Here is a 27,467-nt window from a genome sequence, read left to right on the forward strand (position 1 = left end):
CCCTTAAGGAGTAGATTAGAAATGTGCAGTCCATTCTTAATTATACCTAGCATCAGAGAGGCACAAATCTCCAAAAAAATGGGACGACTGAAAATTTGGTTTTCTTCCTCTTAATTAAGCTCAAGATTTTAATGTTTAAAATATCTAGTTCATCTTCTCATCTTCACACTGCAAACCAAAGTGTATTTTTTGCTTTTGGAGGGGCAAATGAGCTCGAATTCGAGATCCATCTGACTGGATGGCTTCGTGGCGTCAAAATCTATAAACATGGGCCTCATGACGAGCCCGTGACGCACTTTTTGGCTCTCTGATGATGTAGCTGCTTCATAATGTGAACCCTTGCACGAGATTAAATGGGAGGTCAAACAAACTCCAATCGATGAATCGAGACTTACGTTGGGTTTCTGGCATCGGACTCCATCTAGGAAAACTCCAACTCATCTATATGCAACCATTCCATTTTTCATGAAAATTTGGTCTTTTACGGCCTACCGAGCTCTTTTCCGCTTCAAAAATGGTCTTTAAAATCTGCTCTCATTGGTGACCACTGGATAGGGTGACTCAGCCCATCGAATCCCATGAACTGATCTTCACAAAAAACGACCAGAGAAAGCATCAAGCTGCCACAAAAAAATACTCAATCAAAGCACAAGAACAACTCTCACCCTACCCCCTGATAAAACCGAGGCATGAGAATCCACAAGGGATAGACCCAACATAATCTGATAGAAATCCAAAGAGAGTCACTAACCAACTACTCTAACACAAAGGATTGGCCAAAAACCCTATCAAAGAGATCATTCGAGTTATGGTCTAAACTACCTACCTGACTTAGGATAATTGGACCAGTACCTCTTGCCAAGCAAAGACTCCTATAGCCTAGTCACCATATTTTTCTTGTTATAGCACATTTTCATTTCAAGGTTTCATACTCAGGCGTGTAAAAAGGAGGAAGTTGAGCGTAGAGTGACCCAAGGAGAACAGGGCATCAGCCTCACATCCTGATTTGATACCCAAAAACCTACCAAGCTCTCGTGAGGTGACACTTAATCATTTTCTGTCACTTACTTTTATTTTTGCTCCAACCGTCCTCATTATTTTGTTTTTCGGCTAGCTTATGCCCCTAGGAAGACAAGGCATCAGCCCTAGGTTTGACTCGTCCCAAGGCATGCCCAAGACATCGGCCCTGGGTCTGACTCATTCCTAGCAGGCCTCCACAAGGTGATAATTAACTACTTGTAAGAATTTTTTTTCTCTTTTTCTTTTCCTTTTCTTATTGAGGGATTGGAACCCCTTTTTACACACCTTTGTAATTTGTATCTTGAGATATATTCAGTACTTGCTTTTCTTTGATATTTTGGCAAGCTTCTCTAATTGCCTCACACAAGCAGGAAGGACAGGGTCACAAGGACTACCCTCTATCACAGGATTCTGGGGGATTTAGTAGTTATAAGTTTGTATTCCTCCCAAGTGCATGGTAATGCACGAACCTCCGAAGCAATGGTTTTGTCAAGAAGGCCTAGGTCTAGCCTCTCATAGCTTCTAGCGAATGTGGTGAAAGTGTCGTCCAACATTCTGATGCAAGTTATTAAGTCATCCCCAGAGGTTGCGGCAAGGTCCTTAGCCAAGGAGAGGAAAGGTCGTATCGTGTATGAAGGTTTAAGACCTGCTGGTGGGGATGGTGCAACTGGATTGGACAGTGGTGACTCCCTCATCGGTGTCACAGGGTGGGCTTTGCACTCCAAAGCACCTTGAGGTGCTGCAGGAAGCTCTGGGGGCCTGGGGGTTGGGCTGGGTTCTGAGTAAGCAGTCATAGGGCTTTTTAAGCCCCCTAGATTAGGCAGGTTTAAGGCTTCTGGCGTTTGCTTTGGTCAATAGATGAGCTGAGGCTTACTAGCCATAGCTGGCAATGGCGTGCTGATCATGTGCTGGGTACCACGTGTGCAAGCCTTCCGCTCTATGGTGATATCACTTGTAGATGAGCTTTTTAGCAGGCCATTTTTAGGCACCCAAATCCAGGCGTTGCCCTCGTAGTATCCTTGTGTCCACAAAAGATCCTTAGGAATCCATCGCGGCGTGGTTGTTTGTCTATGGCAATAGCGTCTATACTACCTCCTAGGCCGGAACGACTGATGTTTCTGGCGGTTAGGTTCCCATTTGGGTGGTGTACCCGAATGTAGTTCCTATCGTTTTGGCACCCACATAAGTCTGGACTCCTTGGCCTTGTGAGCATACTTGGTGGATTTGGGCCTCGGGTCGAGTGCGTGACACAAAGTCACAGGTTTCTCTAGTTTAGACTGGGGCTGGAGCATGGTCCTAGGGGTTTCTACCGGTGGCATCGTGATGGTGGAGGAATCATGACAGCCCTTGCTAAAGGTCGTCACTATACGGGTGTTGACGATGGCAAGATGAATGCGGTTTAGGGTGTAATCCACATTACAGTGCGTTAGCTTCTTGAAGGTACAACCCAATAGTGGCACATTACCGGCTGCTTTAGTGTTAGGCAACACATGGAAGAAGGCTGGTAAACTTTCAGTCTCGATGGAAACAAGTACCTTGCACTTCCCCAGGAGTGAATAGGCAGTACCCCCAAATGGGGTGAGGTTGGCATTAGTGGGCTGTAGCGTCAGTTGACCAATACGTGTCCAATGGTCATGCGTCAAGATGTTGTAGTCAGCCCCTTCATCAATCAAGGCGTCGAAAGAATACACCGCACCTGCTGTGACTGTGATTCGTAGATACGCTGGTGCCACTGCTTCCTTGTCCTGATTTGTAAGGTCGGTTACAGTTTCCATGCGGACGTTCAGTGGGGCTTCTAGCATGAGTGGCTCATGTAATGGATGGGAAGGAGGATAGTACTTCTTTACGCGGCTGCCATTAAAAAAGCCTACTCCTTCACCGTCAAGTGTCTCCAACTCAACATTCCCGGTTCTACCAATCATGCATACTCTAAAAGGCCCTAGTCCTCGGAACTTCATCTTCTATTTGTGTCCTTTTACTAAGTATAGCAGAACAAGATCCCCTTGTTCGAAGTCTCGCTGCTTGACATGCTTGTCAAACCACATCTTTCGTTTAGCCTTCTCGTAGATGAGCGCGTGGGTGGCTAGAAGACGAGTTTCTGATAGGCGTTCCAGCTCGGTCAGGCATTGCATCCATGCTTCATTCCCTTCCCATCGTTCTTGGAGTGCTATTCTCAGGCTAGGGATAAAGAATTCTACTGGTAGAATTGCTTTAGTCCAGTAGGTCAGCCTAAAGGGTATTTGACCGACGGCCATTTTATAAACTGTGCGGTAGGCCCGCAAGGCTGCCATCAACTCATTGTCCCAGTCGCTTCTTGAGGCTAAGACTACTTTAGTCAGGATGTTAATAAGAATTTTGTTAGTTGATTCTGCCTGGCCATTAGCCTGAGGGTAGTATGGCGAGGATTTGCGATGGATGATAAGAAAGGTGGATAGGAGATGTGCTATCACTTCGTTGATGAAGTGTGTGCCTTGGTCGCTAACCAGTTCGATGGGACAACCGAAGCGGGAGATCACTTGCTCCCATAAGAACTTGGCAGTCGTTCTAGCGTCGTTTTTCATGTTGCTCTTGCCTCTGCCCCTTTCGTGAGGTAATCTGTGGTCACCATGATGTACTTGGCTTGTGAGTACTGGGCTGCAAGGCTGATTGGTCCTATGAAGTCAATTCCCCATTTTTCGAAGGGTTGGCGAGCAATAATTGGGGTTAACTCCATTTGATCCTTACGAATCGAAACTTTTGCCCGTTGGCACTCATCACAATGCTTGACAAATCGCTTGGCGTCGCAGAAAAGTGTGGGCCACCATAGTTGGGACTGCAACACCTTTCGTGCTGTCGTGTCTCCACTAAAGTGTCCACCTGCAATGCCGCTATGCGCTTCTGAGAGCACATCATGCATCTCATGTTCACACACACACCTACGCAACAATTCATCTTGCCCCAACCTATAGAGTTGGCCTGCAATCAGCTGGTAGGAATGGAGCTTCAAGATCAAGTGCCTAAGTCGTGCCTTTTCTATTAGTCACTCAGGTAGTCCGTGCTCGAGCACTTGGACTATGTCATCTGCCCAGTATGGCATCAAATCAGCCTTAAATAGGTCTCTCTCTCTGGACAGGTAGAATAGGTGGGCGTCAGGTAACTTGTCAATGATGCCTTGTCCAGCTGCTTCTCCTGTGGGTATACAAGACATGTGATCAGCCATGTAATGTTGTTTTCCCTTTCGTACCACCATGGAGAAATCGAACTCCAGGAGCAGGAGGAGCCATCGAGCTATGCATCCTGTAGCACAAGGTTTGTTCACTAAGTAGAGCAGGGCTTGATGGTCCACGAAGAAAATGAAAGGTGTGGCCAATAGATAGTGCCGGAATTTCTTCACGGCAAACACCATGGCTAGTCCCTCCCTTTCTATTGTTGAATAATTCATCTCCGTCTTAGTGAGTTGTCTGCTAGCAAAGCTTACTAGGTAGTCTAAGTTATGCTCACCCGGTTGGCACAACACTCCTCCAACGGCAAACTTAGAGGCGTCAATGTGTACGTGGAAGGTAATGGTCCAGTCCGGGGCTCGTAGAATCGGTGCCATTGTTAGAGCCTTTTTCAATTGTTCGTACGCCCATTGATGCTTCGATCCACTCGAAGACGATTAGTAGCTTGTACAATGGCCTAGCGATCAGCGCGTAGTTTAGTACAAACCGTCGATAGTATCATGTGTGACCTAAGAAGCATTGAACTCCCTTGTAATTACTTGGGGGTGGAAGGTCAACGATAACCCTGACCTTCGAGAAGTCCGTGGCAATGCCGTTCTTCGACACCACATGTCCTAAGATGCATCCGTGCTTCACCCAAAACTGACATTTCAAGGGGTTCACGGAGAGGCGATATAAGCGACACCGTTCAAAGACCGTGGGGAGTTTGTCTAGGTGTTCAATCCAGGTCGAATGGACACACAGGTCATCGACAAAGACCTCTAACTCCTTGCAAAGCATGTCCTTGAATATGGTGCACATGAGGCATTGAAAGGTGGCAGGGGAGTTGGTTAACCCGAAGGGCATGACTACATACGCAAAGACACCCCACTCAGTGGCAAAGGCGGTCTTGTGCCTATCTGCAGGATGCACTTGCACCTGGTTGTACCCTGAGAAGCCATCCAGAAAACTGTAGGCTTCCTTGCCTACCACCCTTTCAAGCATGTGCTCGGTGTACAGCAAGGGGTAGTTGTCTCTCTTTGTAGCAGCGTTCACCTTCTTGTAATTGACACACACTCGAATCTTGCCGTTCTTCTTCATCACAATGACTATGGGTGACACCCAGTCTGTGTGCTCAATTTCGTAAATGAATCCAGCTCTCATCAGCTTGTCGATTTCCTCTTTGATAGCATGAGCGTGCTTTGGATTCATGGGGTATGGTCGCTGCTTGACCGGCGTTGCATCCGACTTCATGGATATGTTGTGAGCCACAACACTCAGATCTACCCCTCGCAACTCGTCTAAGGACCACCAAGCAAATACATCTATGTACTCCCACAAGAGAGCGATAAGACTCAACTCTTCTTCACTAGTCAAGTCCTCGGCAAATGAACATTGGTTGAGGTACTTCCCCTTCCAGGGCTAGGTTTACCTCCTTGACCTTGGCTGGCCCTTCGATTGGTTCGCTTATTTGCCCTTGGCGCTTGGCACCTAGCAGAACCACTACCCTATCCCCTTTTTTGAATTTAGTGAAGCGTTTAGGGAGGTCTTGCGGCTTTCGCTATTCCTCTGATCGTGCATCCTTGGGACGCTTTGCCTTATCCTGCCTTAACCGTCTGTGCCTCAGGTGGACGGGTAAGTCCCCCTTGGTGCGTCTGGTCATGGGCGACATGGGGATTTCTGGGTCGCTATTAGAAGTAACTTCCGATTCAGAGTCAAACCCTCCATTTTCACTAGAAGAGGTGGTCTCCCCTGGTGGCCGCAGTTCAGATGGCGATTCAGTTCTAAGTATTGATGTCATTCCTGGTTGGGCTAGGCCAGCTTGCTCAAGGTCTACAGCTCCTATGCATTCCAACCAAGCACGATCACATTTCATGCACATGACTCCTTGGTCCATTCTAAGGGCCTGTCTTTTCTACGAGCGAGGGTGAAGTGGATACCATAGAGTACGACATTGAAGAACAAGAAATTGAGTTGATACATCCGACTTCATGGATATGTTGTGAGCCACAACACTCGGATCTACCCCTCGCAACTCGTCTAAGGACCACCAAGCAAATACATCTATGTACTCCCACAAGAGAGCGATAAGACTCAACTCTTCTTCACTAGTCAAGTCCTCGGCAAATGAACATTGGTCGAGGTACTTCCCCTTCCAGGGCTAGGTTTACCTCCTTGACCTTGGCTGGCCCTTCGATTGGTTCGCTTATTTGCCCTTGGCGCTTGGCACCTAGCAGAACCACTACCCTATCCCCTTTTTTGAATTTAGTGAAATGGTTGAGAATAGGGCAATATCTCAGCACTCTATATCCAAGAGGGAAGACTAGATAGAAGAGTTCAAAAGGATAAAGAGGAAGGCCTATGGTTTCCTCCTAAAAGGATGGCTATATATGGAAGCATGCTAGGAAGAAGCTAGGAGCTCCATTGCGAGTTCTTGTAAATAGACCCACACATATATAGGTTATGTGGGAGTTCCATGATAGCATGTGGGCTAGTGATAGAGGTGTGTGGAGCACCTTTGAGAAGATAAAAGAGAGATACTAGTGGTAGGGAATATATAAAGACATTGCACACTTTATGGAATCTTGTGTTACCTATCAAATGTATTCAATTGTGAGGCATCAAGATGAATTGCAACTAACTTACCCATTGTCTCTTCACTTTAAATGGGTAGTAGACTTAGTGAAAATAGATAAAAGGGGAGAGAGGCGAAGCACCCAAGAGCACATACACACAAAAAGTAATGGAGACTTGAGAACATAGAGAGATAGAACTAAAATCTTTTTCTTATTCTTTCTTCTTCTTCCATGCAAAAGAACTAAGTCTACAACATGATAAAAGACTAATATGAAAGTACCACAATGAATGTATAGACGATTACTAAGTGTGAATCCACTAGGAAAGAAAAAGTGGTACAATAAATGTTCCATAACCAAGGATGGACTATATGGGTATAGTCCAGATATAGAATCACTTGCATATCCTCATGTCAGTCACCTAACATATTGCTAGTGAATAATATCATTTCACATCACCAAGGCACATGTAGTGGATGCTAGCTCATGTAAAGCTTGACATCTCAATACTCCCCCTCGAGCTCAACATGAGCTCATGAACTCCAACAAGCATAGTCTTGAAGCGTTGAAGCTTCTCAACTCCTAAGGCCCTGGTGAAAATGTCAATGGCTCAATCCTCTATGCTAACATAAACCAAGTCAATATCACTTGCTAGAACCCACTCCCAAATGAGATGGTAATGGACCTCTATGTGTTTGGTCTGTGCATGATACACTAGGTTCCTAGCCAATTGAATGCTACTAAGGTTATCATAGTAGATGATAACCTTATTATCCATTTGCATCCCTAAATCACTAAGTAGCTTGTGTAACCAAGCTACCTCACATACTGCAATTGTAGCACCTCTATACTCTACCTTTGTACTAGACAAGGCAAATGTCAATTGTTTCTTATGTTGCTCCAAGTAATAGCAGCACTCCCAAAGGAAAACATAAAACCACCAATAGATTTTCTCTCTAAAAAACTACCAACCCAATATGCATCTGTGTAACCATGCAAATTCAATGGTGTCAGGACCAAAAAAATGGGCTCGACACTAGCTCTAAGGCTCTAGTTGGGCCTCTATGCTCAACAAAAACACCCAACAGCCTTGCGGCTAAGAGTGTCTAGAGGCTACACACACTGATTTAACTTAGACAAGCGTTCGTAGTACTATTCATAGTCCAATCAATCCCTTCCCAAGTCCAAGCAATTGGAGTTCCCAAAAAGATTGGTGTTTAGCACCTTCTATCATATACATAGGGAGCACCCCCCAACTAATTACTATGGTCCCATTACGGCTCTCCTACACCTTGGGGATTGGCCCCAAGATACGTCGTCCAAACATAAAGCATATACGAAACATAATCCTCTCTTTTAATGTTCATTCCAAGGGATGTGTGTGACCAGGCTTTAAGCAAAGCCAAAATTGACTTAATATGTCAGAAATAAGTTTTTCTTTTTAAAAGAAAAAAACAATGTGATAATGCTACATGGCTACTTCTTCTTCATTATCTTCTTTTGCTCCCTTCGGATTCCACAACTATGGCATTTGTCTCTGTGAGATGTCCCTCTCCTTCACTTGGGCCTTGAACTCCTTCTCCTTTTGGAAGATGGCCAAATGAGATCATGTTGTCTCATCAGCAATAGAATGCAAGCCTATTGGCCTTAGTGCCAAACAACAAGCTCACAAAGTAGTCTCTTCTTGGGCCTCAAACTCCTTCTCCTTCTAGAAGATGGCCAAATAAGATCATGTTGTCTCATCAGCAATAGAATGCAAGCCTATTGGCCTTAGTGCCAAACAACAAGCTCACAAAGTAGTCTCTCCTTTTGTCTTTGCAAGCTATGTGGGGCAAGTGAACTTTGCATGTTGCCATCCATCGCCACAAGCCCTTGCATCAACAAGCATCCCTACAACTCCCAAGTTGTTTATAGCTCCAAAAACTCTAATTAGCCCTGGGGGCTTCTGTGGAAAGGAAGGACCCTCTCCACCAAACTTGTGCGTGTACTAAGGTGGACTAGAGGCAATGATTTACTCCTTTGTTGTTTGATACAATAAGATTGCATAGAAAGTATTATGTTGCTACAATTGTGTGACCTCTTACCCCTTGAACTCTTGCTACTATCATTGTTTTTGGGAGGGCATCCTCTATTGATTGAATAATATAATCCACTGGTGTTCCACAATTGCTCAAACACAATCTTCCTTGATTGCTCAAGCATAGTCTTCTTCTAACATATGTTAATTTTTCTTGGATGGCTTATCAATAGCCTGAACCTCAACTTGCAACTCACCATAATGCACTTTGTCTTGTGCCTCATCTATCTCCCATGCTACGTGGGAATGTCCATACAATAGTTAGTGAACAAGGAGAAAGGAGCTCCATAGAAGGAGCTACAATCGAAGAAGAGGTAGAGACTCAAGCAATGGAAACTATCTACTTTTACTAGTCTATTCTAGCCTACTATCTTCCTAGTTATTTCCCTTTCCACCTTTGCTACTAATATGCCACATCTTACTCTCACAAAGTCAACTAGATCTACTCACATCAATCTCGCACTAGCTTTTCTTCACCACCTTCATTTTAATCACAACTCTCAATCTATTGCTTTAGTCTATGATTCTGATTTTGAGCCGATGCCTCTTTCTATCACATAGATAACTAGCTTAACAATTCAATTGTTATACTTTTTGGATCAAGATCACTTTTGAATGCTACCCACTCTTTCAAGCATCCAATAATGCGTTGAAGGACTTGGTTTCTTTGTAGATCTTCTTTACAAAATCTCCTTTTCTTTTGATAATACTGCTAAATGTCTTAACAAGGACAATCAACATGAAACCATTGGCTCATAAATAGCACCATGACCTTCATGAGCTTGCATACAAAAGCTTCAAACTTTCATGCACTTTTAGAATGCACTTTCAAGGGCACTCTTCACAAGCTTCTCTCCTTAAGAAGCCTCAAAGGTGCCAACTGTGTGAAAGCCTTCCTTGCTTTCACCCCACATGCTCATCCTTGAGCATATACATGCGACATGCCTCAACTGGGATGTGCTCCAGCTTGGACTACAACTAGCCCAACATCACTTGACATTCCAATGATAGCAAGCATCTGCAACTTCCCATGCTTCTTGCTCAATAGCAATAGCAAATTGGACACCAATCTCCCACAAATAGCAACCCTTTCTCCTTTGAGTAACAATTTGTACGTAACACATACACATGCTTTGGTCTAGATCTATCACATAGGCAAAGTGCACCTACATTTTGGTTCCATTTTTCAAACACAAAAAAAATTATTTTGTCAAGTCTTTGACCATATACCATGGGTAGAATACATCAGAGCTCGAGGGAAATGGGTCTTCTTACCATGATGGGCTTAATATGGAAACCTCGCTCATCTTAGATTAAGAAGATGGATAAGAAGGGAATCAATCCATAGCATGTGTTGTTCTTTTTCTTTTCTTAGAGTAGGATTGATTTTTGAATAAGATTGATTAGATTAGGAAAACTTGCTTTTTGGTTCATAAAAAATATTGAAAAATATAGAAGTAATGCATCACCACTTGTCGCCAACTATCATCTTTTGCAACATGGGTATTAACATGTGTTTTTGCACTTTACACATTTCACAAAGTGAGAAATTAGAAAAATTACAGGTTTTTACTACTAGTTACTAATTTTTCATCTACTTTTATCATGGCATTAACAAGCACATCATGGGTGAGATGTTTGGTTGCAACTACCTAGGTGTGGTCAATCCTAGCGAATGTGCAAAACATTGTGTGTATGAGTATTGTTGAGACCAATTGTTAGCACTAAAAAGCATTTGATAAAAACACAAAAATTTTGTTGATTTTCAATTATAACTCAAAAATTTTGGATTTTCTTTTATGATTTTTGGAAAGCTTCATAAAAGAGGTAGCACCCACAATAGCTTGGAACATTGTTTAACAAGCAACTACATTGTTTGAGCTAATTGTGAAAGTGAGAAAATAATATGAGGAATGCTGTAAATTTACTATTTTTTCCAAAAAATTTAAATGATGTAATGGATTAAGAAAATCATGGCAGTTAGCTCGACCATAACTAGCTAGTCATCGAGGGTGCTAATGTGCTTATAGAGAGGGAGTTTGGCTTGCTCTTGACATGATTGGATGTTGGTTGAGATTTTTTAAGATTCTTTGAACTTTTTACTAAATTTTTGCTGAGATTCGATGCACTAAAAAATACCCAATGTTAGCAATTTCCACAAGGGGACTACCCTAAGTCTACAATACTATATGGCTAAGGGCACTCACTCCTATCCATGTATCCACAATTCCCGTTCGAGTTGTATCCCCCAATGCTACAACTAGAAGACTTGCATTCAATTCCTTTCTAGAAGACATTGATCTATAAGGAACCTAGCATTGGGGTGGGTGGCACACTTGGAATGTGGATATCATTATCAAATTATTGTGCTAATACTAGCCATTCTTGCCCTCCTACCCATGCTTCAAATGTTTTCCATAGACCATGGTTTTTCCTCATTAGCTATCCCAAGGGTAACAACACTTGAGTGGACACAAGGGCTACAAGCAATCTTGCATTGGACTCATTTTTTTTGTCCCTTCTTGGTAGCGGAGCATCCATTTCCATGTCATGCTGAGATAAGGTATGCTCATTTTGTTGTGGTTGGTCATGTGGTTCATGCCCTTGGCTTGCCATTGATAATCATATTTAGGTTGGAGAGGAGGGTGGCTCTATATTGGTGGATAATCCCTAATCCTCATGATCTCGTATTGATCCTCCTATGTGCACTTAAGCTTCTTCTACCCAACTCCTCACTTTTTTTTATGATTTCCAATTGGTTCCTTGGGTCAAGATACTCTCCTACCTTAGCACTCCCCTTTTTCTTGGTTTTTGGAGCTGAGGTTTTAAGTTCTACATTCAGTAGTCTTCTCCTTCATGTTAGTGTAGTGTCACAATCACTTTTTAGGTTGATCTTTCCTTCAACTCTTTTCTTCTTCTTCTTCCTATTTTTCTTGCCAATTGAGTAGACATCTACATTGCTAGGCCCAGCTATCGACACCTCGACTTTTTTAGCCAATGCCCTAGTCATCATGTTTAGTAGAATAGGCACGACTTCACCATTAAGGCATTCGGCACCAAAGAGACCTAGAGTAATAATGGCATGCCTATGCTATTCATTGTTGCTTTCCTCCTAGGACAATCTGCATATAGATATGTGACCCCACACTTAGGGCATCTCAACTTAGCTTTCTCCTTGTTGCCTTGTTCCTTTTCTAAACAACAAGATGAGATGTGTCTAGAATGACCACAATTCCATAATGTCATCAATTCTTGTGACTACCAATTGGGTTAATTTCTACCATAGATGTAGTTGGTCTTTGTTCATTGGGTGTTGGAAGAGCTAATGGGGTGTAAGTACATCAAGTACTAGTGTTGATATAGTTGTTGGTAAGACACGCATTGTGGCAATCTAGAATGGATAGTTTCATGCCCATGTCTTCCACAGTTAGTACATGCCCTAGGCTTGGATTCCAAGCGTTTTGCTGTGGTAGGCGATTCCCTCCGTAGTGCTCACATTAGACATTGGGTCTAGTGGGTCTATGCAAGGCTTTCTAAAGCTTGCCTATCTCTAGCTTGAGATTTGAAATTTCCAATGAAAAATCCACTTCTTTGCCCTTGTCATGAGCTTTAGACATTGCTTGCTCCTTGTGCAAATAATGGAATGCTCACTCTGAATTGTGATGATGCCTATTGGCTAGATATTCTTGTTGCTCCTTTCTTTTAATAGGTTTTTGATTAATATCACTTCATCTAACACATTGCCAATATGTCTCTTTGCAAGCTTCAGTTGCTCATTGGGGCTTTGTACAACTCCTCATGCCTCATGCCATTAATAAAGAAAATGGACACTGCCTAGGTGTAGAGCGTTCGATGGTAGGGATATGCTTAATGAGACTTCTCACCTAGGTGACATAGTCTCATATCTCCTTCTTGTCCTTTCCGCTAACATTCATGAACTTGACAATTAGGTTATCCATATATCTTGCCTACAATAAGCATTTGATGAACAAGTTCTTTAGGATGTTGAAGTCACTCTTCTCGATGTCATCTAGGCTAAGTATCACGTTTGTCCCTTTTCTCCTAAACATAACCCAAAAGCTTGTACTCTCTTATTAGTATTTATGAGGCTATTTGCCTCACAGACTTGTTCAAACTATTCAACCAAACTATAAGGGTCATGTCCCACACTCTACTTATCAACTTGCTTAGTGACAATTGGTATTTTTGCCCGACTTCTAGCTCTCGATGCTACTCCTAATCCAGTCAGGAGCATGGTGGCTAATGGAGCACTTCCTTTTTTTCTATGGAAGTCCTATCTAATAGTCGTTTGAGGAGAAGTTTAGATTGGCTAAGGTTGGCATTGGATGTTCTAGCTTCCCTTGCATCCTCTCTCATCCTTGTACCTCTGACTAGATCCAAAATCCATTGCATTCCCTAGTTTCCTCCAACTTCCAGGTCAGCCAAGATCTCCTCTATGGATCTTCTTGCATTGTCTATTTGTGTGCGCTAGTCATAGAGTGTGGTTAGCTGCAAAATGTCTGTGGGGAACTCCATAGTGTTGAATTCTAGGGTATCCACATTGGAACTTGACCCAACCCCCATGGTTAGGTTTGTTCTTGATTGACAAGGGCTTCGATGAGGCTAATGAGTTCTTATAGAGAGGTGGAGGTTCCTATTGGTCTTCTTTAGAGAGGCACAATGCTCTCAATGTCTAGTTTCATAAGCTCTCGAGATTGCAACACTTAAAGTGCCAATGGTTTGTCACCTTCGTACCCCCTATTGGGGCTAAATAGGCACACTAGCACTCAATTTCTTTAGGGAGATAGGTTGGTTATGTTTCCTTTACTTGTCAGTTCTAATGTGTTTCTTTGAGTTTTTAGTGGTTTCTTGTTTACATCTCTATCCTCATTTAAGAAAGTCTCAGATAATGCCATGTTAAGTGGCTCTTTTTTTGTTGTATCCCTTTGTCTGCTTCTCAAGGTTTTTGGTTTATGCCTTAGCCAATTTTTCTTCAAGAGTTTCAAGATACTAAATGGCCTTGGACATTTTGGTATACTAACATCTTGTTGAGAATGGATTGCTTCTAGGGTTCTATGTACATGCACTATACTGTGAGTCTATTTGAAGGAAGTGATGTCTCTAAAGAAGTCTAAAGTCTCAAATGCTTGTGATGGAGGTGGTTTTAAGCTCTAGTCTCTTGTCTATTGTTCTTGAACCTACTAGAGGCATCTTGAGTGGTGGCTATGTCTTCCTTAGAGACATGATAATGTCTCAACTAAAGACAACAACATCACACTTAACACACTTGAGGCAAGACTAGGCTTTAGCAGACTAGTTGCAATCCTCATAAACATAGTCAATCACACTTTGCCTAAGGGACACATGAAATCGTGATATAAATGAGAATCCCACAGAATTTTTATCTGTCAACATGCAATGAGATGACATCCACCCCCTCTAAACCTACATATCCTTCAGGTGCGCTAGACAATCATTATTCTGCAAGTTGCTCATAACTATTGATCCCTAACTCGAATCGCCAAAGTTTTTAATAAAGAATGTAGTTCCAGTTCCAATCTACAACTTTTGTGAAGATATAGGATCAAATTATCAAAGATTCAATCCCAAAAAATTTCTACATAGATTGCAATTTAATTTTCTTGCACACAGTCTATATAGACATTAACCTTCTGGAGCCTAAATCTTCCACCTGCAGACTTGGTTAGTGACCAAACTTGGTAGGCCTATTGCTTAGGTGTAGGAGCTCATCTTGGATGTGCGATCCACAATAAAAACCTCTCTAATTATACCATATTTTGAAAACATCAAATTAGCATCTAACTGCTAATTGCAATAACATACGATTGTGCTTGAAGCAACTAGAGACACAAAGGTTTGAAAGCATAGATGACTTGCTCTATATCGATTTATGGATGGAAGATTGGGCCTATTGTGCTGGAAATTACCTCAAATACGTGACACTTGAGGTGTGAGGATGACGAGCGCTATGTCTCAAAGAAGGGCTTTGTGGTAATGCAACACCTCAGTGTGTTCTTACTTGGATTAAAGAGTCATCAGTCAAGTTTCAACTCGAGTATGTGGGTGGCAAGTATATGTCTCATACTCCATGCCAATAGGAAAGGCCTTACTTTTGTGAAATCCAATTGGGCTCCAACCCTTGCCAAAAATGCAAATGGTCTATCTCATAAGATTAGTGACCACAAAGGTGATTGTCCAATCCTCTATGACCATTTGTAGAGTGGTGCAGCTCAAGGTTGTGATCACCAAGTGATTTTGCAAGGTCACAAGCTACCCCCTTTGACCCTAAAGTAGAATCCCATGAATGCATCAAATCTTCAATTGAAAGAAGTAAATCACCAAGTCACGCAGACGTCACCTCATCAAAAGCTGAAAAGGCAAGCTAAGTGCAAGACTATGTCTACATTGTCACTACCTTGGCATCAATCCATGTCAACCAAATAAATGACCATTGTAGAAGATCAAATTAGTACAACTATGAGTTATAGGGAGCTTTTAGTAGCTTGTCAATGCCCCGGAGAGCCTGAACAAGCTTGCAATTGCCAATAATTCCCAACAACCCAAATCACTTAAAAAATCAAGAAATTTTAGAGAAATATTTGAACTTTATATGTATGCAAAATCCTCAACGCAATTGAATTCAAGTCACCAACTATGCACCACACTATTCTGGTGGAAGAGCTAGTCAACACCCAAGAAGAAACTATTTCTTGATCCTTTAAAGCACATGGGCCCATATGCTTCAAAATATCGTAAAAATTAGTGAGTTGTAGGTTTTGTTCTACCATGGCTGTAATTTTTAATGGTCAAATCAATTCTCCAAGCGAGGGTTTTAGTGGCAAGTAATACCATTAGCTAGTAGTTCCGCATCCTAGCTAATTAGATCTCATCTTTGTCCAATCCTTGGATATTTGTTAATGCAGCAAATTTTAGCAAAATTTCAGGAAAAAGCACAAAGAATCTTAGAAAAACTCAACCAACATCCAATCATGTCAGCCAAATTCTCTTACTATAAGCTCGAAAGCACCCTCGATGACTAGTTAGTTATGGTTGAGCTAACTGCCATGAGTTTCTTAATCCAATATACCAATTTTTTAAATTTTATTAAAAATTTTAAGAGAAAATTTAGTAAAATGTTTACATTCATCATGTTACTTTCACTTTTCCACAATTAGCTCAAACAATGTAGTTGCTTGCTAAGCAATGTTCCTAGTTGCTGCCGTGCTACCTCTTCTACGAGCCTTTCCAAAAATCATTTAAAAAAATCAACAAGTTTAGAGTTATAATAAAAATCAACCAAGTTTTAGTGCTTCAAATGCCTTTTAGTTTCAACAATTGGTCTCAACAATACTCATACACACAATGTTTTACAGGTTTGCTACTTTTGATCGCACCTAGCTAGTTGTAGCCAAACATCTCACCCATAACATGATTATTAATCTCATGACAAAAGTAGATGAAAATTTGGTAAATAATAGTTAAAACTTACAAAATTTTTGGTTTATCACTTAGTGAAATGGATCAAAGCTCAAAAACACATGTTGGTGCCTATGTTGCAAGAGATGACAATTACTAGCAGCAACAAGTGGTGATGCATTGTTGTTTTTGTATTTTCTAATGTTTTTAATGAATCAAAAAGTTAATTTTCCTAATCCAATCAATCTTTTTCAAAGATAAATTCTACTCTAAGGAAAAAAAACACAGTTATGTATAGGTTCCCTTCCTATCCATCTTCCAAGCTAAGATGCGCTCCACATCAAGCCATTCATGACGAGAAAGCCCATGTTGCTCTAGCTCGGCATATTCTACTCACAGTCTATGGTCGAAGACTTGACAAAAGAGGTTGCATCTTGTCTCTTGGTAGTGGAACCAAAATGGAGGTGCAATTTGCCTATATGTAAAAGATCTAGACAAAATAAGGCATATGTGTGATGCACTCTCTCTAGTCAAGATATCTCATGATCTCTCACTTCGCAAGATCTCCTACCATCTACTACTACCTACTCAGCTAGTCTTAGACAAAATCTGCAACATGCCAAGTAAGTAGAATGAATCAAAGAAATAGTCGAAGCAAGAAAACTCACCAAATGTTGTAGTTTAGGAGTCAGTTGAAGAGCTTCCAAGCTTCGACGATATCGTCGAGTATGCATTTGCAAGCTCTATGTCTTTTGATCCCATGAACTTCCTGCAAGGTTGCAACTCCTCACTTGTTCCTCCAAGCCGAGCAAGTTGCACACATACACACACTCTCTCAAGTTCTCTCAGACCCTCAAGCTCTTGTCATAGACTATTTGTCTCTCTACCTCTCAAATTAGGAGAACCCGAGAAGGAGAGAAGAAGAGATGGAGAGGTTACCAACAAGAAACAAAAGAGAAAAGCTCACAAACGTATTTAGAACACAATTGCAGGCTCATATACCAAGCTTGCATGCAACAGAGAAAACTACGAGATAGAGTTGACATAGAATAGAAGAAAAGAGATAAGCTTTTATTTGCAACCTTAGGAATGAATTAAATTAAGGCTTTTTTTCCACCTTATATGTGACCTTTGGATTTTGAAAATTGGGCAGGGCCTAATCCTAAGGGTGCATGTCACTGTAGTTCTACTCAAGCTCACGTCTTTGGGATTCTTGTAACCTATCAGATTATGGGATTTTCAAAGTCCTAACTCACTCCCTAGTGCCATTAATTGCACATTGATTTACAATTTGCATAGGAGTGAGCCCGATGCTCAAGAAAAATAATTTTACATTTTTGCTCCATAGGCCACTTTAGATTATAATATTAGCATATTTTTGAGTTTTTTTTGCTATACTTCATTCTCCTCCGGTCTTCTTGTCGTCTTTCCCTAGCCGTGCTCTTCAAAATATTAATATTTATGAATTTTATTGACACCTATCTTTGATCCGCTTCTCTCTTTTCTCCAAATTTTCATGATTCTTGACCATTTTTCTTCTCTAAACTTGTAATTGCTTAACATGCTATATCAAAACTTTAACATGAGATAATGATTTAGTTGAGAGACCTGAGTAAGGACCGAAATTATGTTAAACTGTAGAAGACAATTATCAAACTATTAGAATGATTTGTAATAAATTGTGAATGAATTAGTAAAAACTTAAGTCTAATTAGAACTACAAGTATCTAAGATAATTGATTGATATATAAGGTGACTTAGACATTTTCATCCTAGCTCTCAAATTAATGAATACTTGGGAAGAATCTAAAGAACCTTGGGTTGATTAAAAACCTAATCATTTCAACACTAGTCTTTTGATCAAATTGAGTAGTAGGGGATGTATATGTGATAATACTATTCATCAGGTATTAAAAATTGCAAAGAAGAGCATATACAAGCTATAGTTACTTCAATAGTTTCCAAAGCCAAAGAAAGCTCTTGAGGGCCTACCCTAATGCATGTGACAATTCTCTCTTTGGCATCCTTTTCAATTAATTGCTTTAGGTTGATTACAGACCAAGAAAACCCCCTGCCCACCTTAAAAAGTGAACGAGCATTGTGCCACCCAAGCTACATAGATCATTTGAGCCTTTTGGTGTATAGAATAAATAAAATAAAGCCTTTTACATAATTAAAAACAATTTAAGCAAAAAGCAAAGAACTCTTAGCTTGATATCATAGGTCCTTCTTTCACATGCAAGAGTGAAGGCACTTTGTACAATGGAGAAAAATTCATTATGGATCGATATGGTAACCAAGATAGATATGGAAAAGAGACGACCAGTTGAGACGATGGTTAAGTGTTTGGGCGCCCTTGCACTACAAGTATCAAATGTAAGCGCCTACATTTGACCAACACAAAATCGTTTCACGTACAATTAAGATTCGTTACTCGCACACTACTTGCCCGGCAGGGTCGCTATGGAGACCTTGGAGTATCCCGATTGGTATTTCGATGACAGAAGGACTGCCTACTGGTATTACCACAAACCCACAAATGCCTACTACCTCTACACCCAACGACATGTCCCAAACACACCAACAGAGGATGAGACTGCTTACCCCATGTGGCATTATGATCAAGGGCGCTCTGTCTTCTGGTATTTCTGCGAAGAAACCATGGCCTATCACATCCATGGAGGCTTTGTCCAACAAATGAATCCTGCTCCTGAAGGTTCGCAATTCTGTGTTTTCTTCATTGAATTCAAAAGACGTTTGAGCTTTGCAAGCTCCAGCATTCTGAAAAGCGCTCTTTGAATTTGAACTTCTTTGCGGAAACTTACCAGACAATGCAGATTGTCTGTTCCGTTACCTTTTGACACCTGACCATGAAAACACACAAGAAGTTCTGGACAAATTCTCATTATAATTTTTACATTGTGAATCACGACAACATCATAAACTTCTGCAAGGGAGGGACTGCATACCTGCATACCTAGCTAGGTGTTGTTGGGGATAAGAGGCTGCTGGTTCAGGGTGGAGGCTGGTAGCCCCTTGCCCCCAATTGCACCTAGCTAGGTATGTGGTGCCTCTCAAGCAGAAGCTCATGATGTTGAACACTATAGAGGCCTGATAGCCCCTTGCCCCCAATTGCACCTAGCTATGTATGTAGTGCCTTTTAAGCAAAAGCTCATGATGTGGAACACTGTAGGGAAAAACAAGGGAAAATAGAGTCCCTTTCCACATGGGAAAATATCAAAAATTTCTTGTGATAAGCTGATTCATTTACACAAACTCCACTACTTTGAAACTTAATTGCCTCGTCCGTCATAAAAATGAACCTTTTCATAGCTTTTTTGGGTACTCTTTGATGATCTTTTCCACTTGGATTCATCCAAAAGTTTTGCATTAGAAGCAAGTGCCTTCATACCCCATTCTTATTACAGGCAAGGTTGATAACTGTACATTACACAGCTTGCAGAATGACTTTCCTCAGGCCGATTGTGCTACTTTCTGCTTAGAGGAATTTGAGCCTGAAGAGACAGAGGTGACTCATTATTGTGGTACTAGTTATGAACACCTGCAGTTTGATAAGGACAGTCATGATGATACTGAGAGCAGCACTGCATTTGGAACATTGTCTGTCTCCACGGGAAAACATGTTGGCCTACCCCCAACAAAACGGTGAGTACCAATGGCACCAGTTACTTATCCTCTTCCTACCCTTCATTGAGTAACATCCCAGAGGATATGAATTGTATCCTTGAATATCTAGGGAGTATGGGAACCTTTGGAACACGTTTAATTCTATGTGAGCATAGCTGTTAATTGGAAAAGAAAGGGGTTTTCAGTTGTCACCACACTGTTAAATACAGCAGCCCATATGTCTCACTCTCTTCTAAACGCCATCTACATGTTTTTGCATCTTGTATGCTACTTACTTGAATGTGCACTTCTTTTTCTGCAGGCCTGATATCTACAGCACAACACCTGAAGAATGTCAAGAAAAGCCAGCTGACACGTATTGGGAGTTTGATGACTCAACTGCTGATTATTCTTCTATGGATTGTACAGTGGGTGTGGAATTCCAATGCACAATGGGTTCAGATACTGATAACAAATTTGAAGCTTCAGATGATTATCACACAGAGTTTACTTTAGGGGAAGGCCCTTATAGTCAAGGGGCCAGAGCTGATTGTTCTCAACTAATAGACTTTGATGGGAAAGATTTAGCAAACACTGCTTGTGCTGAGAGGGGACAAGTTTTAGATGAAGAAGAGCAGCGGCAAATTGATTTGTGGCAAGCTCAATATGGGCAAGTTCTGAGAACTGAGACAGAAGTGCAGTGTTCCTCTGGGGCGATAAGTTTGTGGAACTGGAGAACAGAGGCGCTGAAACCTAAAGGACGAGGTACAAAAGCAATGTGTTTGGTTGGACAATTAGCTGCAGACTCGAGCAGACTTCATCCATCCCTTCAACATCATAATGGACTTATTAGAACGAGTTCTGTGCAGGAGGTTTACCTTGATTTAGTGAAGGTTTTAACAGGTGCTATTCCATTTCATATTAAGTCTGCCTCTTTGGTTTAGGAAGAATTCACTTTGGGCTACTTGTTCATCCTTCTCAACTTTCAGGAGAGCTTTTCAGGTTGCGGCAACCTAGTTCAAGGTATTTAGCTGCAGTTGCCACATATGATGCAGCAAATCCAACCAAAAATTGGGGCTACCCTAGCATTTGCTTGAGTGTCTCTGGCCCTTTGGAGGGCCAGCCCAAGGATGTTTCAGGGAATGTAGGGTTATTCAAAGACTTACATGGCTCAGCCATTGCAAAGCCTCTAGTTCCTAAACAGGGCCATAACAAAAGCGCATGTGACAGAAAGGTAACTTCTTATTTAGTTTTGTTCAAAAGCGTGTGCAAATATATGATATTGGAGTCAGTCTGTGCATCATCAAAAGAGTTATTGATAGGAGTGGTTTTCTATCGGCAAAAGAGTTGAAGTTGAGTTCTAAGCCATGTTAGCCTTAAGAACATACAAAGGGGTTGAATTATAGTCTCTTGAACTTTATCTTGAGTTCGATGTGGTGGAAGCTTAAGATTTCATCGGAACGTATTCCACTATCAGGTTCTATATTGCTAGCAGAGGTGTTGTGAGTTTTACTAGAGTCTGTGTTCTCCTGAGAGCGATTGCTAGGAGAGAAGTCAAGTTACAGGCCAGTTACCTAGAGTATATTTGATGTGCATTTAGTTGTTTGTAGGTTTTGATAGGGCAACTAATTTTGTGTTTTTCTAGCATTTTCATCTGTTCATTTTGGAGACAGCCAGCTGCGGCCTGTGTGCAACAGCATTGTTCCTCATGCATGCTCTCCTGGCATTTGTACAATTCAACACTCTCTCTCATTGAATGTGACTGGGTAAAGCTGCATGTTGGCCTAGGAAAACTGGGCTGGTAGGTTCTGTCAGGTTCTCATCAATAACCAAGCGGACCAGCAGACTGGATGCAAAGTTCAAGAGATGCTGCAGTTCCTGTATGCAGTAGGTTGCAGTAGAAGCAGGGGAGGAACTTCCTAGATCCATGTATATCTTGGAATTTGGAGGAGTTTGGGATAGCTGTTGAGAAAGAAAGGTCCCTCCCATTGGAAGCTTACATTCTAGAAGGGATTTGTTCTCATGTAGTCGCGCCCAGCTCAGAGTGCACTTGGACAGGATCAATTTCTATGTATCAAATGTATATACAAGGTGTAGCATGAAGAATGAGAAATAGGCTTAATGATTTAATTACAATGAACTCTAATTATGGTACCCCTAGCTCTTGGCACAATGATCATTGCACCAACAATGAAGGATTTGACACCAGGGCATGTAGTGTTCAAGTGTACAGGCTATGTGGTACAAGCACAAGGCAAAAGGAACAAGGTGTAATAATGTGAAACTTTCATTGATTGAAAGATTGCACCTTAGGATTAATGATTATTTGAAAGTTTTGTAGGGTAATCTACTCAAGTAATAAAGCAGGCCTTGAGTGTATGTTTGGTCCATTGAGTTGCTCACTTATGATTAATGACCAAAATGAGTTTTACATTGCACCTTGTGTCTTTTGCTATGTCCTTGTATCACATAGCTTGTATGCTTGTCCATTGCATACACTTTGATGTCAAATCCTTCACTACTGATGCAATGGTCATTATACTAAAAGCTAGGGGTACTAGAATTAGAGTTCACTGTTTTGAAGGCTGATAACAAAATCCATTGAGATCTCCTCCTAAGGAAAATCCGAACTAGGCAAAGGATATATCTTCCTTGCCACCTTGTGGTTGTCTAGCTTTGAGGTCCGATACGCTTGGCATCCCTCACACATTGATGAATGTCTTGCTTCATTTGTGGCCAAAAGAAATGTTGTGAAAGCTTCTCAAGAGTGGGACCTTCATCCCAATGTCCTGCAGTAGGTGCATTAAGGTATCTCGTGTAGTATAGTAGCTATATAAGATCCTCTAGCAACAAGACGAATTATGGAAATATATCCACCCATTCTTTAATACATAATTTGAATGAAGATTTTGCTTGCACTTCTATAGCTTTGGATCAAAATCTAGATTATCCTCATAATGCTCCTTCGTAGGGGTAAAGGGATCTCACTCCACTGAATTTATCATCATCACTGTTTGTGGTCATTGGTTCAATTCATTGGCTACTCCATTCTTCTTCCTCAAAATTGAATTGAGATGAGAGTTGCCACCAATACAATTGTCAAGAAGTCTCATGTTGTTGCGATTGTATGGGAAGATAGCTTAAAGCTTACCAATCAGACTTGATACGGAAATCTTACTGAATTAGATAGTAACTCCACTTATTTGAGGCATGTATAATAGCCAACTTCCAAGAGTTCTTTGTCATAGGTGGAATAATTTAACTTAGTTGCCTTAAGTTTTTGACTTTCATAAGCCATTGGATGGTTGCATTGTTGTAGCATTGCTTCTATACCATGACTACTTGTATCACAAATCAGTGAAAGAGGTGCATTGAGATTTGGGAATTTCAACACAGGACCTGAAGAGTAGATAGCCTTTCATCTCCAGTGTCCATGTCCACTGGAACTCTTGGCTTGTGGTACTTGTAAGAGGCAATGTCACCTCTACATGGTGCTCCACAAATCTACAATAGAACACTATCAATCCTAAGAATATGTGTATCTTTGATGCATATTTAGGACAAGGCCACACCGTGATTGCCTTGACCTTCTTAGTGTTAGCAGAGTATTTGTCAGCTCATGTGTGAGTCTGAGCTTGATGTGGGCTGGGCATTTTTATTAGGTATTTTAGGTTTTTTTCTGGTGTGGCATTTTATGCCAGTGGAGCATTTTTATGCACCAGTCGGCCAGCATTAGTGCTGTCCGACCAGCATTATTGCTCCCCACTTTTTCAGCCTATTTATACTCAGTGCTCCTCCTCAGTCAGTATCATCATCTTCACCATCTGCAGGCTCTGTGGAGAGAGAGGAGCCAGTGCCAGTGCCAGTGCCCACGCAGCCAGTGACTCACTGTTGTATGCGACTGTCTCGTATTCAGATATATGGATTCCATTTCCCGTGCATACATCTGAGTTCTCATCTGTATCGTGTTCTTTCTTTCTTTTCTTTTTGTCTCGTGTTTCAGCAGTTTATTTCAGCACATGTTTATGCTTCCACCGCTGCTCCACTTCTGACATGGTATCAGTTTTCAGGATGTGTGTTTCTGCTGTGTTTTATTGCTGATTTCAGGACTGTTTTGTACCCCTGCTGATCAGGCGACTGCTGTAGCAGCCAGGCGACCTGTTTTGGGGCTGTTTTCAGCCTGCGTTTTTTGTAGTTTTGCCATCGCCTGTTGCCTACGCACCCTCTGCTGCCTGAGTTTTCGATCAGCAGCTGCTGGCGACAGTTTTCTACCTGTTTTCCTGCAGTTTACAGCCTGCGTTTTGCTGATTCAGCGTCTCGCGTGGTTGGGTGACTGTTACTTCAGGCCGTTTTTGCTGTTTTTGGCAGTTTTCGACTGATTTTTTGACTTTCTGCAGCAGCTTTTGTCTTCTATTGATCGGATTTTGGGTTATATTGCATGTGAACTCTCATTTTCTGCCGTCTGTGCTTCCTCTCTACATTCCATCTCTTCTCTACTTCTCTTCTTATCCTCTCCATATGGCTCCTCCGTGCACTTCTACTGATGATAAGTTACATGGACCTGATTATCTCACATGGAGTGCTGTCATGAAAGCTTGGTTTGTGCAGAAGGGGTTATGGTACATTGTCTGCGGAGCTATTGCTCGACCTCTCCGTCCTTTTCCTCTTCCTGAAGACTTTGATGAGGACAACCATGAGGAAGCGGTGCTCACATGGGACTCGGACGATGCCTCTGCTTACTCGGCATTGCTTCGGTGTATTTCTAAAGCGGTCTTACCGGCGGTTACCTCCTGTAGGACATCTCCTGAAGTATGGCAGAAGTTGCAGTAGATGTATGAGGCACCTTCCACCATGCGGGTAGTTTTCTTCTTCGTGTTACGCAGGTACAGGACCAGCTTCGGCACATGCAATCTGGTCTTCCCGCGGCGCATCTCGTCGGGACGGTCCTCTACAAGCTCCCCCCGGACTTTGATGGAGTGGCCAATGCTTTGCGGGCGCAGACATCATCGACTCTTGTCAGTTTTACATATATGACCTCGATGCTTCTTGAGCATGAGACATCTTTGAGATTACAAGGGCGGCTTCCGGCACATTATGGAGGCGAGGCTTATGTAGCTTTAGAGAGGGGTGACGGGAAGAAGAAGTCGAAGGCCCAGTGTTACCACTGTGGCAAGAAGGGACATTTGCGGAAGGACTGCAAGAAGTTAGCGGCTTCCGGGAAGGAGTAGAAGACGAAGCGGGATGTTGACTTTACCGATGAGTCCTCTTCTTCATCAGACTCCGACTCCGATCCTCCGACCAAGGTGAAGTCCAAGGCGTGGAAGGGATCCTCTTCTTCGGATCGCGGGAAGGGCTTGGTGGCCCCTTCCTCGGCTGCTTTCTAGTGGTGGTGATGAGGTCATCCCTCACGACTCTCTTGTGCCAGAGAGGGAGTGTGAGCGGGTGTTCAGATGGGGCAGCCGCGCCTCATCTATACTTTTATACAGGTGCACAGGTTCCAGAGAGGAACGTCCTGACGCATCAACTTCAGTCTGGCGGAATCAAATCCTGGAGCTGGGATTGACATCCAGGTTCATGCTGAGCTGGTTATTTGACAGAGAGCGGGAGGCATTCGTCTGGAGCTCACATGAGGGGACACTTTGGCGGTCTGGCCAAAGGCGGGGAATCCATGGTCACCTATGTTCAGGGGCATTTTTGACAGGATGGTCTTATATGCTACTGCGAGACATTGGTGATGGACACAGAGACATGCTATGATCTTCTCTATTTTCAGGTGTTTGGTACGATCGACATCGACATCAGGATCTCTCCGAGGCACCTTGGTTGTGGCTTGATCACCCATTGCTTGGGTATCCATGGTTCTACTTGGTGGTTCTATGTTGTATAGTTTCTGATCCCTTTTCATTGTACTATTGTATTGTATCAGATCACCCATGATCTGAGAGAGGGTGTTAGCAAAGTATTTGTCAGCTCATGTGTGAGTCTGAGCTTGATGTGGTCTGGGCATTTTTATTAGGTATTTTAGGTTTTTTCTGGTGTGGCATTTTATGCCAGTGGAGCATTTTTATGCACCAGTTGGCCAGCATTAATGCTGTCTGACCAACATTATTGCTCCCCGCTTTTTCAGCCTATTTATACTCAGTGCTCCTCCTCAGTCAGTATCATCATCTTCACCATCTGCAGACTCTGTGGAGAGAGAGGAGCCAGTGCCAGCGCCAGTGCCCACGCAACCAGTGACTCACTGTTGTATGCGACTGTCTCGTATTCAGATATATGGATTCCATTTCCCGTGCATACATCTGAGTTCTCATCTGTATCGTGTTCTTTCTTTCTTTTCTTTTTGTCTCGTGTTTCAGCAGTTTATTTCAGCACATGTTTATGCTTCCACCGCTGCTCCACTTCTGACACTTAGGTGTATTGGATGACACAAAATGAAGCACCACAAACTTGAATAGACCAAATGAGATCCTAAAGGCAGCCTTTGGCATGTTTTTCAAAGTAATTTGCATCTGGTGATAATCACACTTCAAATCTAGCTTGCCAAAAATCACCAATCTTGCTAGCTGATCCAATAACTTATCTATTCATGGCAAGGAAAACTGGTTTTTGACATTGAGCTTTTTAGTGCTGTATAGTCCATACACAAGTACGAGTTTCCCTCCTGTTTTACTAACAAGATCAGAGCATCGAATGGGCTAGAGCTAATCTGAATTAGTCTCCACTCCAAAAGCTCTTCATTTTGTGCTCGAAGCTCCTTGAGCTCCTCCTTGCTCATTTGGTAGGGCGTCTTTGAGGAAGATCCTACTTTGGAACTAATGCGAACTTGAAATCCTTGGGTTGTGGTGGGGGCAATTCTTGAGGTAACTCATCTAAGAAAAAAGAGAATCGAACTTTTTGAACAATGCCAAGCTTGTCTTATCCATATCTCCCTTTTGTAAAGAAGAAGAAGACTCCATTGCAAGCTCTTGCACATGCACCATCATAGCATGGCTACCTTTGCGAATTACATGCATTGCTTGGAGATGAGAAATAGCTTCCAGTCATTTAGCTCGAGACTCTAAGAAGAGTGTTATGTAAGGTTTTCACCATGTTCCAAGACCCATCTTGAATGAGGACGAAGAGTGAGCGATGATCCACCAAGCCCATTTGATGATAGAGCCATGGTTGTCCTAAAGTCATGTTCATACTGAGAAAAGCAGCCACTATGGAGTATCTCGAACCTTGAAATCTTCTAGCTAGATAGTTACGTCCTCCACCTACTCCCCTAAGTGGCATTTCTTAGCTTCAATCTTTCTTTTAGGTTGAAAAGTTTGCTTCACTGGTTGTGATGCCAAACTAGTCTTGGATCAAATTCTCAGATGCTTCATCATCCAAGCAAAGTGCAAGATCCAATGCAAAAGAAGTGCCAATGCTGACAAAGCCCATCAATGAAGAACTTTCTCATGATCTTTGGGATCCCCCTTTGAAATGCAAGGGGCCAGGGAATCTATAGTTGGATCATTGTGTTGAGCTAAGAAATGCATTCCATGCTGATTAGCCACTTAAATAGCC

General features: G+C 42.1%; 1 protein-coding gene across 1 annotated transcript in view; it reads left to right on the forward strand.

Moving 5' to 3' along the window:
• Positions 1–18,655: 18,655 nt before the first annotated feature.
• Positions 18,656–27,467, forward strand: part of LOC148042055 (D111/G-patch domain-containing protein) — a 52,424-nt gene continuing 43,612 nt past the window's right edge. The window contains exons 1-4 of the mRNA XM_087685109.1: positions 18,656–19,005; positions 19,718–19,955; positions 20,239–20,819; positions 20,906–21,150. Coding sequence (XP_087541235.1) covers positions 18,753–19,005; positions 19,718–19,955; positions 20,239–20,819; positions 20,906–21,150 — 1,317 coding nt within the window. The 5' untranslated portion in view covers positions 18,656–18,752. The remainder of the gene's footprint in view (positions 19,006–19,717; positions 19,956–20,238; positions 20,820–20,905; positions 21,151–27,467) is intronic.

This window comes from Lygodium microphyllum, chromosome 1, assembly GCF_053477565.2.
Source record: "Lygodium microphyllum isolate KBCC chromosome 1, Lygodium_microphyllum_v1.1.10, whole genome shotgun sequence".
Lineage (NCBI taxonomy): Eukaryota > Viridiplantae > Streptophyta > Polypodiopsida > Schizaeales > Lygodiaceae > Lygodium > Lygodium microphyllum.